Raw genomic sequence first — 13,698 nt, forward strand, 5'->3', positions numbered from 1 at the left:
TCCCCCCCCAACTCCTCCCAGACTCTCTCCACCTCCCCACCCATCCAATTCCATGTGACTCCCCCACCCACCACCCAACTCTCTCTGAAACAAACCACTCCCCTTTCCTTGCTTGCTGTTACCAATCTCCACACCTTTCTTAGCCCCCAGCCCCAGAAGGGACTGTGACTGCCCATAGGTCTCAAGGGGCACCCTGCCCCCAGCTGGGCGACACCTGTCCTCCTTAAACACGACTCCTTACAGGGAGATGCTGGGAATCCAGGAGACCCTGGAACGCCAGGCACCACAGGGCAGCCTGGAATATCTGGAGAGCCTGGGGTTCGGGGTCCGGCAGGACCAAAAGGAGAAAAGGTCAGTCGGCCAGGCCTGGGAGAGGAGTTTGTTGTGGGGCATTGATGAGTGATACTGTAGAGAGCCTCATGGAAGCCCAGGCACGGGATTCCACAGGCGCTTTACTGCAGCTTGGAGTATCTGGGATCTATTTTGTTTTCTCGGTGGAGGAGAGGCAGAAGAGGGGTGGGGCTCTCAGAGAACAATCGGGGCCCCTTTGCAATGCCCACAAGCCTAGCAACTAGTCCTAGCTCACAGGCTCCCCCTGTCTTTGACCAGGGTGATGGATGCACTGCCTGCCCTAGCCTGCAGGGGGCGTTGACCGATGTATCGGGACTGCCTGGGAAACCAGGTCCCAAAGGAGAGCCAGGTCCTGAAGGTGTGGGTCGGCCGGGTAAACCAGTAAGTGCTATTGGCTCATCCTCTCACCCTTCCCTGCCTGTGTGTTGCCTTCTTTTATCTGCCCAACACACTGAGGGTATCCATGGGTTCCCTTGTACCTTTTAGGGCCAGCCTGGTCTACCGGGAGTTCAAGGGCCCCCAGGACCGAAGGGCACTCAGGTTTGTATGGGAATGGAGGCCCCCTGGGGTGCTTTTCTTGGGGATAGAAAGAGGAGGAGGAGGAGGAGGAGGAGGAGGAGGAGGAGGAGGAGGAGGAGGAGAAGGAGGAGGAGGAAAAGGAGGAGGAAGAGGAGGAGGAGGAGGAGAAGAAGGAGGAAGAGGAAGAGGAGGAAGAGGAGGAGAAGGAGGAGGAAGAAGAGGAGGAGAAGGAAGAGAAAGAGAAGGAGGGGGATGGGAACTGTGGTACAGAAGGCCTGGAATGAGGGATTCCAGAGAAGGCTTCAAAGAGGCTGGGGGATGGGCTGAGAATTTCCAGCCAGGGGTTGTTTTACCTCTTCAGGGAGAGCCTGGACCTCCAGGCACAGGTGCTGAGGGACCCCAGGTGAGTATCTCCCCTTACCCTTTGCCTTCCTGATTGTTTTCAACACTTCCATAGCTGCCAGCTTCCCAATCCAGGGGCTATTCCTGTCACTAGATGCTAAGGGCACAGCTCTGTAGCCAGGGGTCACACAGCAGCCTTGGCCTGATATTGGTCTTTTTTTTTTTTTTAAATGGAGACAGGGTCTCTCTACATAGCCCTGTCTATCCTGGAACTCACTATGTAGACCAGGCTACCCTTGAATCCACCCAGATCTGCCAGTGCCTCTGACTCCTAAGTGCTGGGATTAAAGAAAGCCATATGCAACCATGCTCTGCCAGAATTTGGCTTTGCTCTTATTACCTTATCCCTTGAATCTTTGTGGGTAGCTCTCTTGAGTTGAGGTGGGGGGGGAGGGTTAGACACCCTCCCAGATCTGCCAGTGATACAGGTATAAGGAGCAGTGCCTTTGGCCACTGTGCCGCAGACTGCCCATTCTGACTTGCAGGGGGAGCCTGGAACCCAGGGTTCGCCTGGCACTCAGGTAGGTCTCCTACAGCTTAGAGGTGGCTGACTGGGCAAGGGGCTATTTTACCGGAAGAGATTGCCAGATATGCTTCCATCTGCAGGGCCTTCCGGGACCTCGGGGACCACCTGGCTCAACTGGAGAAAAAGGTGCCCAGGTGAGCCTCTTCTACTGCCATGGTTGGAGCTGCAGCATGGGGACCTGAGGGCTAGCGATGCTGGACAGTGGGGCGCCTGAGATCCATTGTGTACATATCACGAATGGCTTCAAATCATGCCTCAGCAACCTGTCCTCTCCCCACAGGGACCTCCAGGGCCCAAAGGAGCCACAGGACCCATCGGACCTCCTGGTGCCAGTGTCTCTGGGCCTCCGGTAAGAGCCTTTCCTACACATGACTATGCTGGAGCTGTTGTTGAGCCCATGACACTGCTGCCGGGGAGAAGGCATGGAGCTGATGCTCCTGTCTCAGCAGCCTGGGGTGGGAGGAGACAGGCCTTCTGGACTGTCCTCAGGGAAGGAAGACACACTGGGAGTGCCTTTAAATGATAATATGAAAATATATCTCCACCAAGTTCCCCCCCCCCTTCTCTGTGTGTGTGTGTTCAAGGACTAGGGAGCTGGCTCAGTGGGTGAAGTGCTTGCTGCACAAGCGTAAGGCCCCCAAGTTTGCCTCTCAGATCCCCACATCCATGTAAAAAGTCAGATGTGGCCAGTATGGCGGCGCACGCCTTCAATCCCATCATTCGGGAGGCAGAGGCAGCTATCCAGTTCTTCAAGCTCTTCATGTGAGCTCTTCAAGTTCATGGCCAGCTTGGTCTACATAACCTGTTTCAGGACAGCCAGGGCTAGATAGAGAGATCCTGTTTCAAAAACAAACAAGTCAGGGGGCAGAGCCAGGTGGGTCTCTGAGTTTAAGGCTAGCTTGATCTACAGAGCAAGTTCTAGGACAGCCAGGGCTGCATAGAGACTTCCTGTCTCAAAAACCTATACTACCAATAACAACAATGGTCAGATGTGACTGCATGTGCCTGCAACCCCAATACTGCAATTCCTAGGGCTCACTGGCCAGTCAGCCTAGACTAACTGGAAAGTCCCAGGTCCCCAAGAGAGACCATCTCTTAAACAAACATAAGCCAAGGTAGATGGTTCCTGTGGAATGACAGCCAGACTTCTGACCTCTCCACATGCACGTACACATACATGTGTACCCCCCCACATATACACACACGCACACACATACACAGATACACACGAACAGATACATACACACACACATACCCAGATACACACACAGATACACACGCACACACATAACACAGATACACACAGATACCACACACATACATAGATACACACACAAATACACACATGTACACACATATACAGATACACACACAGATACACAGATACACACAGAGCTACACACACACGCACACACTATTTCCCTTTATCTTTATTTTATGCGTGTGAATGTTTTGCTTGTGTATGCATCCCTGGTGCCTGCAGAGGTCAGAGTAAGGCGTCAGATCCTGTGAATATGCAGTTCCAGATGGTCCTGAACTACCATGTAGGTGCTGGGACTCTGACCTGGGTCCTTTGCAAGAGCAACAAGTGCTTTTCACTGCTGAGCCTCCTCTCCAGCCCAGTATTTTGCTTTTAAAGTCAGCTGTGGTAATTATCCGTATTACCAGAGCACATTCACTCGTGGCGCGCCGAACCAATCTCCATGATTAGCCTTTCATCTTCTGATCATTTCTTTGTGTCCAGAACCCTCAGCCACTCTGCTGTTTGTAAACGGGGTCACCTTCCTGCTCTGTAGAAGACTAAAAATTGTTTATCCAAACTAATAGAAATTTGGCCACCATTATCCAGCTCTGTCGGTTTCTCCCTCCCCTCAGCCTCTAGGAGTCAGCGCCTCACCTCTCCACCTGATTGGAGACCCACATTTTTAGCTTCTGAGTAAAGAGAACATGGTCATCTCCATTTTTGGAGCAGTGGCCCCCTGAGACCCTGTGCTCAGTCAGCTCTGAACATACAGAAAGGCACTCTTGTGGTGATTATTACTGATTTTAGAGACAGGGACTGACACACTAAGCCAGGCTTACCTGGAACTCAGCTGTGTAGTCCAGGCTCATACTGAACTTTTGACAACCCTCCTCTCTTAGCTTCCTAAGTGCTGGGGTTGCAGGGATGAGCTAGGAGCTGCTGGGATTTTTCATATCCGTACACAGGGAGAGCAAAGACCAGAGAGTAGAGGGTGGAGCTGGGAATTTGAAGCACATCCCTTACTGTAAAACCCTGGAGCCCATGGGGACCATCCACTGAGTGTCTAAGGGAATGGCAACGTTTTATTCCGCTCTGCCCAAGACAATGACTCCCATGCTTAACAGACGCGTCTATCGAGCAAATTGCATAGATTAAGTAATAATAAGTGCATTTTCTCATTTCAGTCATCAAAGACCTGTCTAATAGTCAGCTTCCACTCCACGTGAACCCACTAGAATTTTACAAAATGATCATTTTAGCCTGAATCAAAGAAATGCCACCTTTCAGCCAGCCCATGGCATGCTGGGCCGTGGGCAAATGTATAATTTTTCCTGAGCTTTTGGTAATGTTGAAAATAGCCTCGAGAGCCTATCCTCTCCCTGTCCTTTGTAGAGCCCTAGAGAACTTGCTGTCTGAGTTTGGAGAACGTTGGTAGATTCTGCCTGGTTCTGTGCCAAAGCCTACAGGGGGCAGGGATTTGCCCAAGCCCATATGGACTGGTCTGCTTTGCCCAGCAGAACGAGTCAGAATCCCTGCCTGTCTCAGGGAGCCGCAGGGTAAAAGTGGAGTTGGAGATTTGTCCCAGGGTGGCTTTGAGCCCTGGATGTAAAGGTGGACTGTCCCCCAGGAAGACAATCATGGGGATGTCTGCAGCAAAGCAGCCTCTCAGGGCCAGCACTTCTGTGTGTTTGCTCACACTTCGTTCCTACTCAGAAGCCAGAAGCATTGACAGACCCCCTCCGTTATATCCCACCCAGGAGGCCTCCTGGTCTGCCACACACTCACTATCTGTGTGTCACACTCACTATCTGTGTGTCATACTCACTAATTAGGTGTCGTACCAGCTGTGTGTCACACTCACCAACTGTGTGTCACACTCACTAATTGTGTCATACCAGCTGTGTGTCACACTTACTAGCTATGTCACAGTCCTTAACTGTGTATCACACTCCCTAATCGTGTATCACACCAGCTGTGTGTCGCACTTTAATTATGTGTCATACCAGCTGTTTGTCACACTCACCAGCTGTATGACTTCAGGCATGTAATAGTGTCTCAGAGTTGATAAAACAGCTTCCATTCTCCCATCTCAGATCACAGAGATAGGGAGACTGAGTGCAAAGAGAAAAAAGAAGGAAGTGGGAACTCTGGGCCCACAGATCCCTGGGGCCAGGTTTGTGTGCTTGCTCATGTGATCTGAAATTTCTCAAAGCCTCAGTTTCATCATTTGCAAAACAGAATAGCACCGCCCTGCAGGGACTGGTGTGGGGACCCATTCACTGTTCTCTGGTAGTTGCCTACCTGGTGTGGGGGAGGGGCACACCCTCTCCTCACCTCCTGGCCAGGATCCTGCCTCTGAAATATGGGCACCAGGGAGCCTGGGACTGCCTCTGTTTGCTATTGTTCTTGTCTAGGCAGGCTGAGTAACCAAATGCCCAGCTGCCCCTGAGCCTCACCAGCTGACTCAGGCCTTTGCCTTTAGGGCCAAGAGGGGCTGAGGGGACAGACTGGACTTCTAGGAACATCACTGAGTGCAGTGCCCAGGCAGCAGGGTTCTGTGGCTGGCCCTGCTTCCCGCTCCTACCTACTCACCTCTCTGTATTTTTTTTTTTTCCTCTGCAGGGCCAAAAAGGATCACGAGGAGAGAAAGTAAGTCTCAAGGGTCCAGGCTGCCGCTCTTTGGGGATGGGTTCCTACATCCCATATCCCCGTCCCGTAGCCCATAATAGCTGTTCAGGCTAGGGGATGGGTGCAGTCGCCTTGCTGTTCACAGGCTTCGTGATTCCAGGAACTGTGGGTACCCTGACTTCATGTAGATGATGGTGATTCAGAATTCAGCTATGATCCCAGGAGACCAGAGAACACCAAGGTCCCTTTACAGGGAAGCTGGGTCAGAGGATGAGGCAAGGCAGAGGGATGGGGGACCGGGACAGAGGGTTCAGCACCAGCCAGGGTCTTGGGGAGTGGGGCTGCTCAGGATGGAGCTATGGGTACTGAGATTACATGGGCAGTGGCTGATGGTGACGTAACTAAATGACCACTACACGCCATACACGACCTGTCCCCTGGCGCTCAATGGCGTCAAAGTTATGATCGTCCACATTCGCCAGCTGAGGAGCCTGAGGCCTGTAGGTTGCCGGAAGATATGACTGACATCTCTGTTCCTAAAGCCCATGCCACCTCCCAGATGAGGTTTCCAGAGGCCTTTCTGTCTTTGCCACCTCAAACCAGGGCTCTTGTCTTGCCAGGGTGAACCAGGAGAGTGTTCCTGTCCTTCTCGGGGAGAGCCCATCTTCTCTGGCATGCCGGTGAGTGGGGCTGAACTTCTTTTCCTGCCTTCCCCACTGGGGGAGAGGCCTGGCTCCTCGCCTCACCCTGGTGGCAGTGGGCTAGAGTCCTGCCAGGTTATGTGTCCCGGCCAGCCCCGCCCCCATGCAGCTCTGTGCTTGGTGTAGACGTTGCCTATAACCTCTCCCCTTCTTTTGCGACCCCAACTCCTACCCAGGGTGCTCCGGGACTGTGGATGGGCAGCTCCTCGCAGCCGGGCCCGCAGGTGTGTGTGGCTTGTGTCCTTTGTCTTGCCTCCTGTCGCGGCTTTCCTGCCTTGATACTACTGCTGTCCATGGTGGCAGGGAGCTCTCTTCCCCCCTCTGATTTTGTCTTCTCTCTCACAGGGTCCCCCAGGTGTCCCCGGACCACCAGGTCCCCCCGGAATGCCTGGACTGCAGGTAAAAGGACTAGAGACTAGAAAGAGTCTGGAGATTAGGGCAGGGACCAAGCAGTTGTTGGGGCTCCTCCATGCTGGACCCAAGGGCACTGTTTCCTCTCCTTACATGTGTGCTGTGGTTTCTTAGTGCTGTGGCTTCCTGGCATGGTGTGGGGGGCTCACAGATCCCTGGCTCCGGCTTGTGGACTCTCAGCCTCATTTTGCAGAATGTCCTATTGTATTTTAGCCCAGGCAACCCCACTAATAGGATCCAAGCCCAGGCCTGGCAGGACTCCAGGCTCTCAGGCCAAGCTTTATACTAGTTCAGAGTGCACTGTTGGAACAACAGTCAGTATGTGTTGGTGTGACATGCATTTCTGCCCGTGTGATCTTTTCCATGTACGGTTTTAGAGGCTAGGATATAGTGGTGCAAACATTCATATCCCTGCAAGAGAGACAGACAATAGCAATAATAATAATAATGATGATAAAATAATAGTGGTTCAGACTAAGGAGGTATGGGGATGGACGGTGGGAGAACGGGAAAGACATTTGTGAAAAATATTAAAGAATAAAAGGGAAGATGGCCTAGTCAGTAAAGTGCTCTCTGTACAAGCCTAAAGACCTGAATTCAGAGCTGGGCGGTGGTGGCACACGTCTTTAATCCCAGCACTTGGGAGGCAGAGGCAGGCGGATTTCTGAGTTCGAGGCCAGCCTGGTCTACAGAGTGGGTTCCAGGACAGCCAGGGCTACACAGAGAAACTGTCTCAAAAAACCTAAAAAAAAAAAAAAAAAAAAAAGACCTGAACTCAGATCCCTAGCAGACACGTATTAAAAGCCAGCCACGATGGCCTGCGCCTGTACTCCCAGTGCTGGGGAGGCAGAGACAGGTAGATCCCTGCGTGGAGCTTCCTGGCCAGCCAGTCTGACTGATTTGGTAAGCCCCAGCTTCAACAAGAAACTCTGTCTCAAAAGTTAAGGTGGAAAGCTGGTGAGCTCGGTCCACCAATAAAGGCGCTTGGATGCAGGCCTGCTGACCTGACTCCCATCCCCAGACTCTACAAGGTAGAAGGAGAGAAGGACATCCTCGGCTGTCCTCTGACCTCTACACGCTTGCTGTGGCATTGTGTCTGCATGCACGCACACACACACACACACACATGGAGGCATACACTCACACACACAGCACACATGTACACACTCACTCATGCCCATATACACACACAAGCACATACATGCACATGCACATTAAATTAAAATAAGGTGGAGGGCAACTGAGGGAGACAGTATACATCTGGCCTCAACATGCACATGCATGCACATACATGCACATGACTTGCACACACGTGGGCACATACACATGAATATGTACACACATGCAAATAAAATAAAAGGTGATATTTGAATCAAGATGTAAAAGAAATGCAAGTGAACCTGTTGAGGAGAAAACACTTCTGGGGAGGAGCACCTCTGGGGAGGAGCACCCCTGAGAAGGAGCACCCCCAAGGAGGAACACTCCACTGGGAAAGCAGCAGGTGCAAAGGCCTAGAAGTGAGAATGTCCTTGATGTACGTCCTCAGGAAATAGCACAGAGGCCAGAGATAGTAAGGAAAAAACGTCAGGAGGAGCCGAGATCTGTGTCACACTTCTGTCCTCAGAGCTGGGCAGCCTCAGTTTGAGTCTCCTTTCTGCCATGTGCTCTGTGACGCTGGGCACGTTACTTAACCTCGTGGAGTCTCCATACCTTTACCTCTGAAATACAGATCATTATAGCACCTGCCTCAGTGGGCTTCTTGTGGGTATAAATAAGCTTGTATGTGCAGTGTGTGTGAGATCTTTATTGACACACCATAAATGCCCTGGAGGCTTAGCTCTCCCCACAGTGTTTCATGCAGGGACCTACGTCACAACTCGGACAGCTTAAGCTCTGAGAGGTGAGGTGTCTTGTCTGGATCACTCAGCCAGGTATTAAAGTGCAGGGCTTTCCCTAGCAGAGCACTCCTCCTCCTTCCTCTGCATTTCAGGACAGTCTTGGGAGGAGGGGAGGGGTCACTCCCCAGGAACCAGACCCCATACCACACACTTGGCAGTTTCTGCACTGGATGAAAGTGTCCAAGCTTCCTGTGCAGTGCCAGCAGCAGTCAGTAATCTGTCAGCAGGGGGCATGGGGTTTGCTTGGGGAGGCTGAGTCATTTCAAAGTGACCGATTAACCAGGGAGAGCTGGCATAGTGTGAACTGGGCCAAGCCACACTGGGGGAACAAGGGCAGGAAAAAGCGCTGAGTGTAATCCCGGGACCCAGAATCGGATCTGATGCCAGTGCCCGCGACCAACCCGGGGCTGCCACAAACAGGCACCTGCCCTGTGCCAGGCTTCTCTGTACAGGGGGGCGGGGTCAGAGATGGAGGCCACTTACTTGCTCAAGGCTGCATCGTCCCAGTGCCTTCATATGGGATTCATCCTGATCTGTTTTCCAGATGAGGTGCCTGAGACACAGAGGCTAAGAAATGTGCCCAAGATCTTTAATAACTGGCAGGTAGTAGTCAAAGTCAGCTGTATCCCCTACTTGAACAGGAGAACATGGATATGTAATTCTATCAGGCTAAGAAAGAATCACATTCTCAGGCTTGAACTAACCGCAGATGTTAGCTCCAGAGAGTGGAGCAGTGTAGTAACGGCAGGGGTGTGGCTCAGTTGGTAGGGCGCTTGTCTAGCATACAAGAAACCCTGGGTTGGATCCCCAACACCCCATAAATTGAGTGAGGTGGCACATGTCTATAATCCCAGCCCTCAGGCAGTAGAGGCAGTGGAGTCAGAAGTTCTTGTTCATCATCAGCAACATAGTGAGTGGAAGGCCATCCCGGGCTGCATGAGACCAGTTATCTAAACAAAATAGTCAAAGCATGACCCACGTGTTGGTACTGTTCTTCTAGACCTGTGGGCACTAGCGGGTACTAGAGGGGGCTGGGTGGTGACCCAGCAGCGGGAGTACCTGCTATGGTTAGAAAAGGGGCTGCTCAGGGGCAGGTCTCAGAGCAGGCCCAGGAAATCCTGTACTGGGAAGAGCAGGCTGTGCAGCGATGCGTTCACTCAACACATTTTTAATGTGCACCTCCTCCTCGTGGGGTGCTGGGGATTCAAAATGGAACACCCTCCCTTCTTCAGCAGAGTGTTTAATATGCAAATGTGCGTTGTGAACCTGCAAGGAAGCTAGAGGCAAACGCTTAACAGGAGCATCCTGGTACATCCTACATCCGGGGTCTGTGGTGAATCTCTCAGCATGACCTCCTGGAAGCTATCTATACAGGATGACTGTTTTACAGAGGGAAACTGAGGCACAGAGTTGGACTTAAACTCTCCCAAAAATTACTTGGGTGGTGAGGATTTGCACCTCGACAGCCCGATTGGCAAGCACGCAGTACTGTAGGGACATCTGTCAAAGGATGGGGCACACTCAGTGGATGAAGGAAGAAGCCAGTGGTCCTCTCTCAACCTCTCATCTGTCTCACTCAACCTGTGACCTTCTCTGAGTCCCTTCGTTTCTAGGACGGTGACAAAATGCTTGTAGCCTCCGGGATGGTGATTAATGAGAAAGTATGGGAAAGTGACTCAGGATAGCCCATAGCAGCCACCCCATAGCCGCCCAGCTTCTGACCTGCTGCGCCAGGAAATGCTCCCAGTGGAACTACTTTTGAGGCTCACTCCTCTGTGCCTCTTTGGCTCCCACAGCCCCCAACTGTGGGAGAGCTTGAGGATGAGACTAGCCAGAGCTGCCACCCATGCAAGAGCCGGTGACAGGTGGCAGGGCTGTGAGCCCTAGCAAGGAGAGCACTAGGCGGGGAGGAGAGTCTGATCTCTTGTTTCTTTTTTGCCTCAGGGAGTGCCTGGACACAATGGTTTGCCAGGACAGCCTGGGCTCACTGCCGAGCTGGTGGGTATCAGCTAGGACCCACTGACCATCGTCCTTCCTGTCCTTCCTGGGAATGAGCTGGCCATGCAACCCCATTAGCTCTGCTCCTCCAGGCTGTATAAGTTTCCCCTCCCGAACAGCTAGAACCTGTGTCTGTCTCTTACAGGGATCCTTACCCATTGAGCAGCACCTCCTCAAGGTAAGAGGGCACAGAGAGGCGGCTGGCAGCCTTCACCAAGAGGGATTCTCACAGCAGGTGCTCAGTTGCCTGCCACCTAACAGCAGCAGGTTGAGCCTATCGGTTCCCCACTGTGGGGGAAGGGCCTTCTAAGCCGCTAAGAGGGCCTGGCTGGACCTCTGACTTATAACAACCCTCTAGGCAACATTTACTGAATGAATGCTTAAAAGAAGGTTGCAAATGTCCCCACCTGGTGCGCTCCTGGTGACAGAACCCAGCCTGAAGTCAGCTTGCATTGGCTGGCAAAGAAGCACCATAGCACCTGGATCATGCCAAGGCAGGCCCGCAAAGCCTCCAGGGCATCCTGAAGAGCGTGACGGTGAAATGGTATGGGGGTGGGTGGGTGTTAGGTTTGAGAGGACTTCAGCAAGGGGGGGGCTTTAAAAAAAAAAGCAGCTGTGGAGGAGAGTTGGCCAGCAGTCCTGCCAAAGGGCTGTGGTCTGATCTGGCTGACCAAGCTCTCAGGAGCCACAAGCTTCCTTCAGCCTCCTCAACCCTTGCTTAGTCATTCCTGCAGGCTGACTTCAAGCTCCTGGACCGATCTGAAGGAGCGCAGTGCCCTCAGGATACCCTTCCCCTCCTCTAGCTACTCTCTCGGGCACAGGCTAGTCAGTGTCGTGAGTATGCCACCCCCGTGAGCTTTGGTCAGGGCACAGTATAAGGACTATCTGCCCTGGCCCCTCTTTGAACCATGGATGTTTCCAGAAGCAGCTGGTGGAGGTGGTTGAGTTGATCTAGCAGCAGTCCTGAGCTGCAGCACAGTGAGGTTGTAGCAAGGAGACACCCCCATCCCCACCCCATCTCCTGCTGCTCTTCTCTCCTGGTCTCAGGGGAGCCTGAGTCCCCCAGCTCCTGCCCTCCAGGCAGTGATGGTGTGACTCCAACCCCAGATGGATCAGACCTCTGACATCTCACATGTTGGCTTTGTAATCAAGGGCTCTGCAAAAGATCTGACACAGGAACTGAACTCAGCCTGCCGAGAGACACTGCTCACCATGTCGGCGGCCCAAAGAAAGCACTGACTCTAGATAGACAGGCAGGGACCAATCCAGGCTAACCGGGACAAATCACATCGCCTCTTTCGAATATCAGCTTTCTTATCTCTACAGTGCTCATGACACAAGTGGCCTCACTGTGCCCTGGGGACTGAATGTACCATGGCCCATTCTAACTGTGGCCTTATGGGTGCTGTGGACATGGCCATTAGTATTGATGTTGCCAGGAATAGTGAAAGTAAGCATGGGGCTCCTGCCTTAGGTCCCAGCACCGCGCCTGTGACAGGGAAGCTCCAGGCTCCCAATGGCCCTAGAACAAGAGACTAGCTTTACTTGTTTTGATGGAGAAGACGAATAGCTTCCATCAGTCCCTCAGAGAATCTGACCAGACAAGGGCAGAGACTGATCCAGAGGAGACCTTACCAATAAGGACAGTTCAGGCCCAGGGACCTGTGGAGCCTGTGACGGTTGGTGAGCTACAGGCCCACCCCAGGAGCGTCCATAGAGGGCCTGCTCCTCCTGCGACTGCCTCCTGGCATCCCCAGGCAGAGGTGCTGGCACTGGGAGCTAGCCTTTTCATCCTGGATCCTTGGGGCTTGTCCTCACCACGGGTGCAGGTTGCAGAAACAGGCGGGACAGATGGTCCCTCTGCGGGTCCCTCCGCCTCCTCCCACACGCCTGTCTGGAAAGCGCTCTGGCTTGGCCCTACCTGAGCCTCTTCCTGGAGGAGACTCGGATCCAATTGCTATGATCGGGTCCCCTGAGGACAGAGCGAAGCTGCTGCAGGGATGTGGCTGGGGAGGGAGAGGGTGAGGGTGAAGGACTGCTAGGCAGGATGCCCAGGCCCTGCATTCTGTGAGGGTATCCCCTAGGAGGCTTTTCCTGCTCATCTCTGACCTGGGTCCTTCTGTCTTTCCCGTTTTCCCCATCAGAGCATCTGTGGTGACTGTGCCCAGGGCCAGACGGCTCATCCAGCCTTCCTTCTGGAGAAAGGAGAAAAGGGGGACCAGGGCATCCCTGGCGTGCCAGGTTTCGACAACTGTGCCAGGGTAGGAACTGGGCAGAGGCAGGCTGGTACAGGAGGGCTCCCTGGTGTAGGAGGGCTGCCTGGTGTAGGTCCTGCCATCTCCATCTGGTAGAGACCGGGCCGGGAGAGCTGGCAAGCCTGGTGTGGTATCGTATGCATGCCAGAGGCCTCCTGACCAGCCTTACCTAACAGAGCCTCTCTTGTCCACCACAGTGCTTCATAGAGAGGGATCGCCCAAGAGCTGAGGAGGCCAGGGTGGGTAGATCCTTGCTTCCCTTCATCCACCCCTCCTGCCCTGCCCATTCCCTTCCTCAAATTCATATGCTCACTGTGTCCATCCCCGCCTCCCAGGGAGACCACAGTGAGGGAGAACCTGGCTGTCCTGGGAGTCCTGGCCTGCCTGGTCCTCCAGGAATGCCAGGCCAAAGAGGAGAAGAGGTAAGACTGAGGAGTGGGCCCTCATCCAGGTGAGGCCTCAGAGACACAAGGGTCCACAAGTGCCAGGAGCATTCCCTGCTCCTCCAGGTTTCCCATGGCCTGGAGTTCCCCACCTCTTGGCCTCTCCTGCTTCCCAGGCATGCTGGCTCCGGCTGCTTCTCCCCCTTGGTACCCCTCTTCTCCAGGCCTGCTTCCCCACGCAGCAGTTAGGTCACGTGTTAGCTTCTCAGTGAGGCCTTTCTAAAATGGAAGTTCCCCAAACTCCCACTCCCCACACACCCCCTCCCAGGCTCCCATTCCCCACACACCCCCTCCCAGGCTCCCACTCCCCACACACCCCCTCC

The 13,698-nt window shown here is 53.4% G+C and overlaps 1 protein-coding gene across 4 annotated transcripts in view; it reads left to right on the top strand.

The window, feature by feature from the left end:
* Nucleotides 1-13,698, top strand: part of Col16a1 (collagen type XVI alpha 1 chain) — a 52,487-nt gene that overhangs the window by 19,210 nt on the left and 19,579 nt on the right. For 3 of the 4 annotated variants that reach the window (XM_028759736.1, XM_028759735.1, XM_028759737.1), the window contains exons 32-47: nt 244-351; nt 610-732; nt 838-891; nt 1,232-1,273; nt 1,758-1,793; nt 1,879-1,932; nt 2,079-2,147; nt 5,664-5,690; nt 6,290-6,349; nt 6,547-6,594; nt 6,716-6,769; nt 10,624-10,677; nt 10,823-10,855; nt 12,822-12,938; nt 13,130-13,171; nt 13,268-13,354. In XM_028759736.1, the coding sequence (XP_028615569.1) occupies nt 244-351; nt 610-732; nt 838-891; nt 1,232-1,273; nt 1,758-1,793; nt 1,879-1,932; nt 2,079-2,147; nt 5,664-5,690; nt 6,290-6,349; nt 6,547-6,594; nt 6,716-6,769; nt 10,624-10,677; nt 10,823-10,855; nt 12,822-12,938; nt 13,130-13,171; nt 13,268-13,354 (1,008 nt within the window). The remainder of the gene's footprint in view (nt 1-243; nt 352-609; nt 733-837; nt 892-1,231; nt 1,274-1,757; nt 1,794-1,878; nt 1,933-2,078; nt 2,148-5,663; nt 5,691-6,289; nt 6,350-6,546; nt 6,595-6,715; nt 6,770-10,623; nt 10,678-10,822; nt 10,856-12,821; nt 12,939-13,129; nt 13,172-13,267; nt 13,355-13,698) is intronic. The other variant, XM_028759738.1, reaches the window with a different exon arrangement.

This window comes from Grammomys surdaster, unplaced genomic scaffold (genome assembly GCF_004785775.1).
Source record: "Grammomys surdaster isolate TR1022 unplaced genomic scaffold, NIH_TR_1.0 126313, whole genome shotgun sequence".
Lineage (NCBI taxonomy): Eukaryota > Metazoa > Chordata > Mammalia > Rodentia > Muridae > Grammomys > Grammomys surdaster.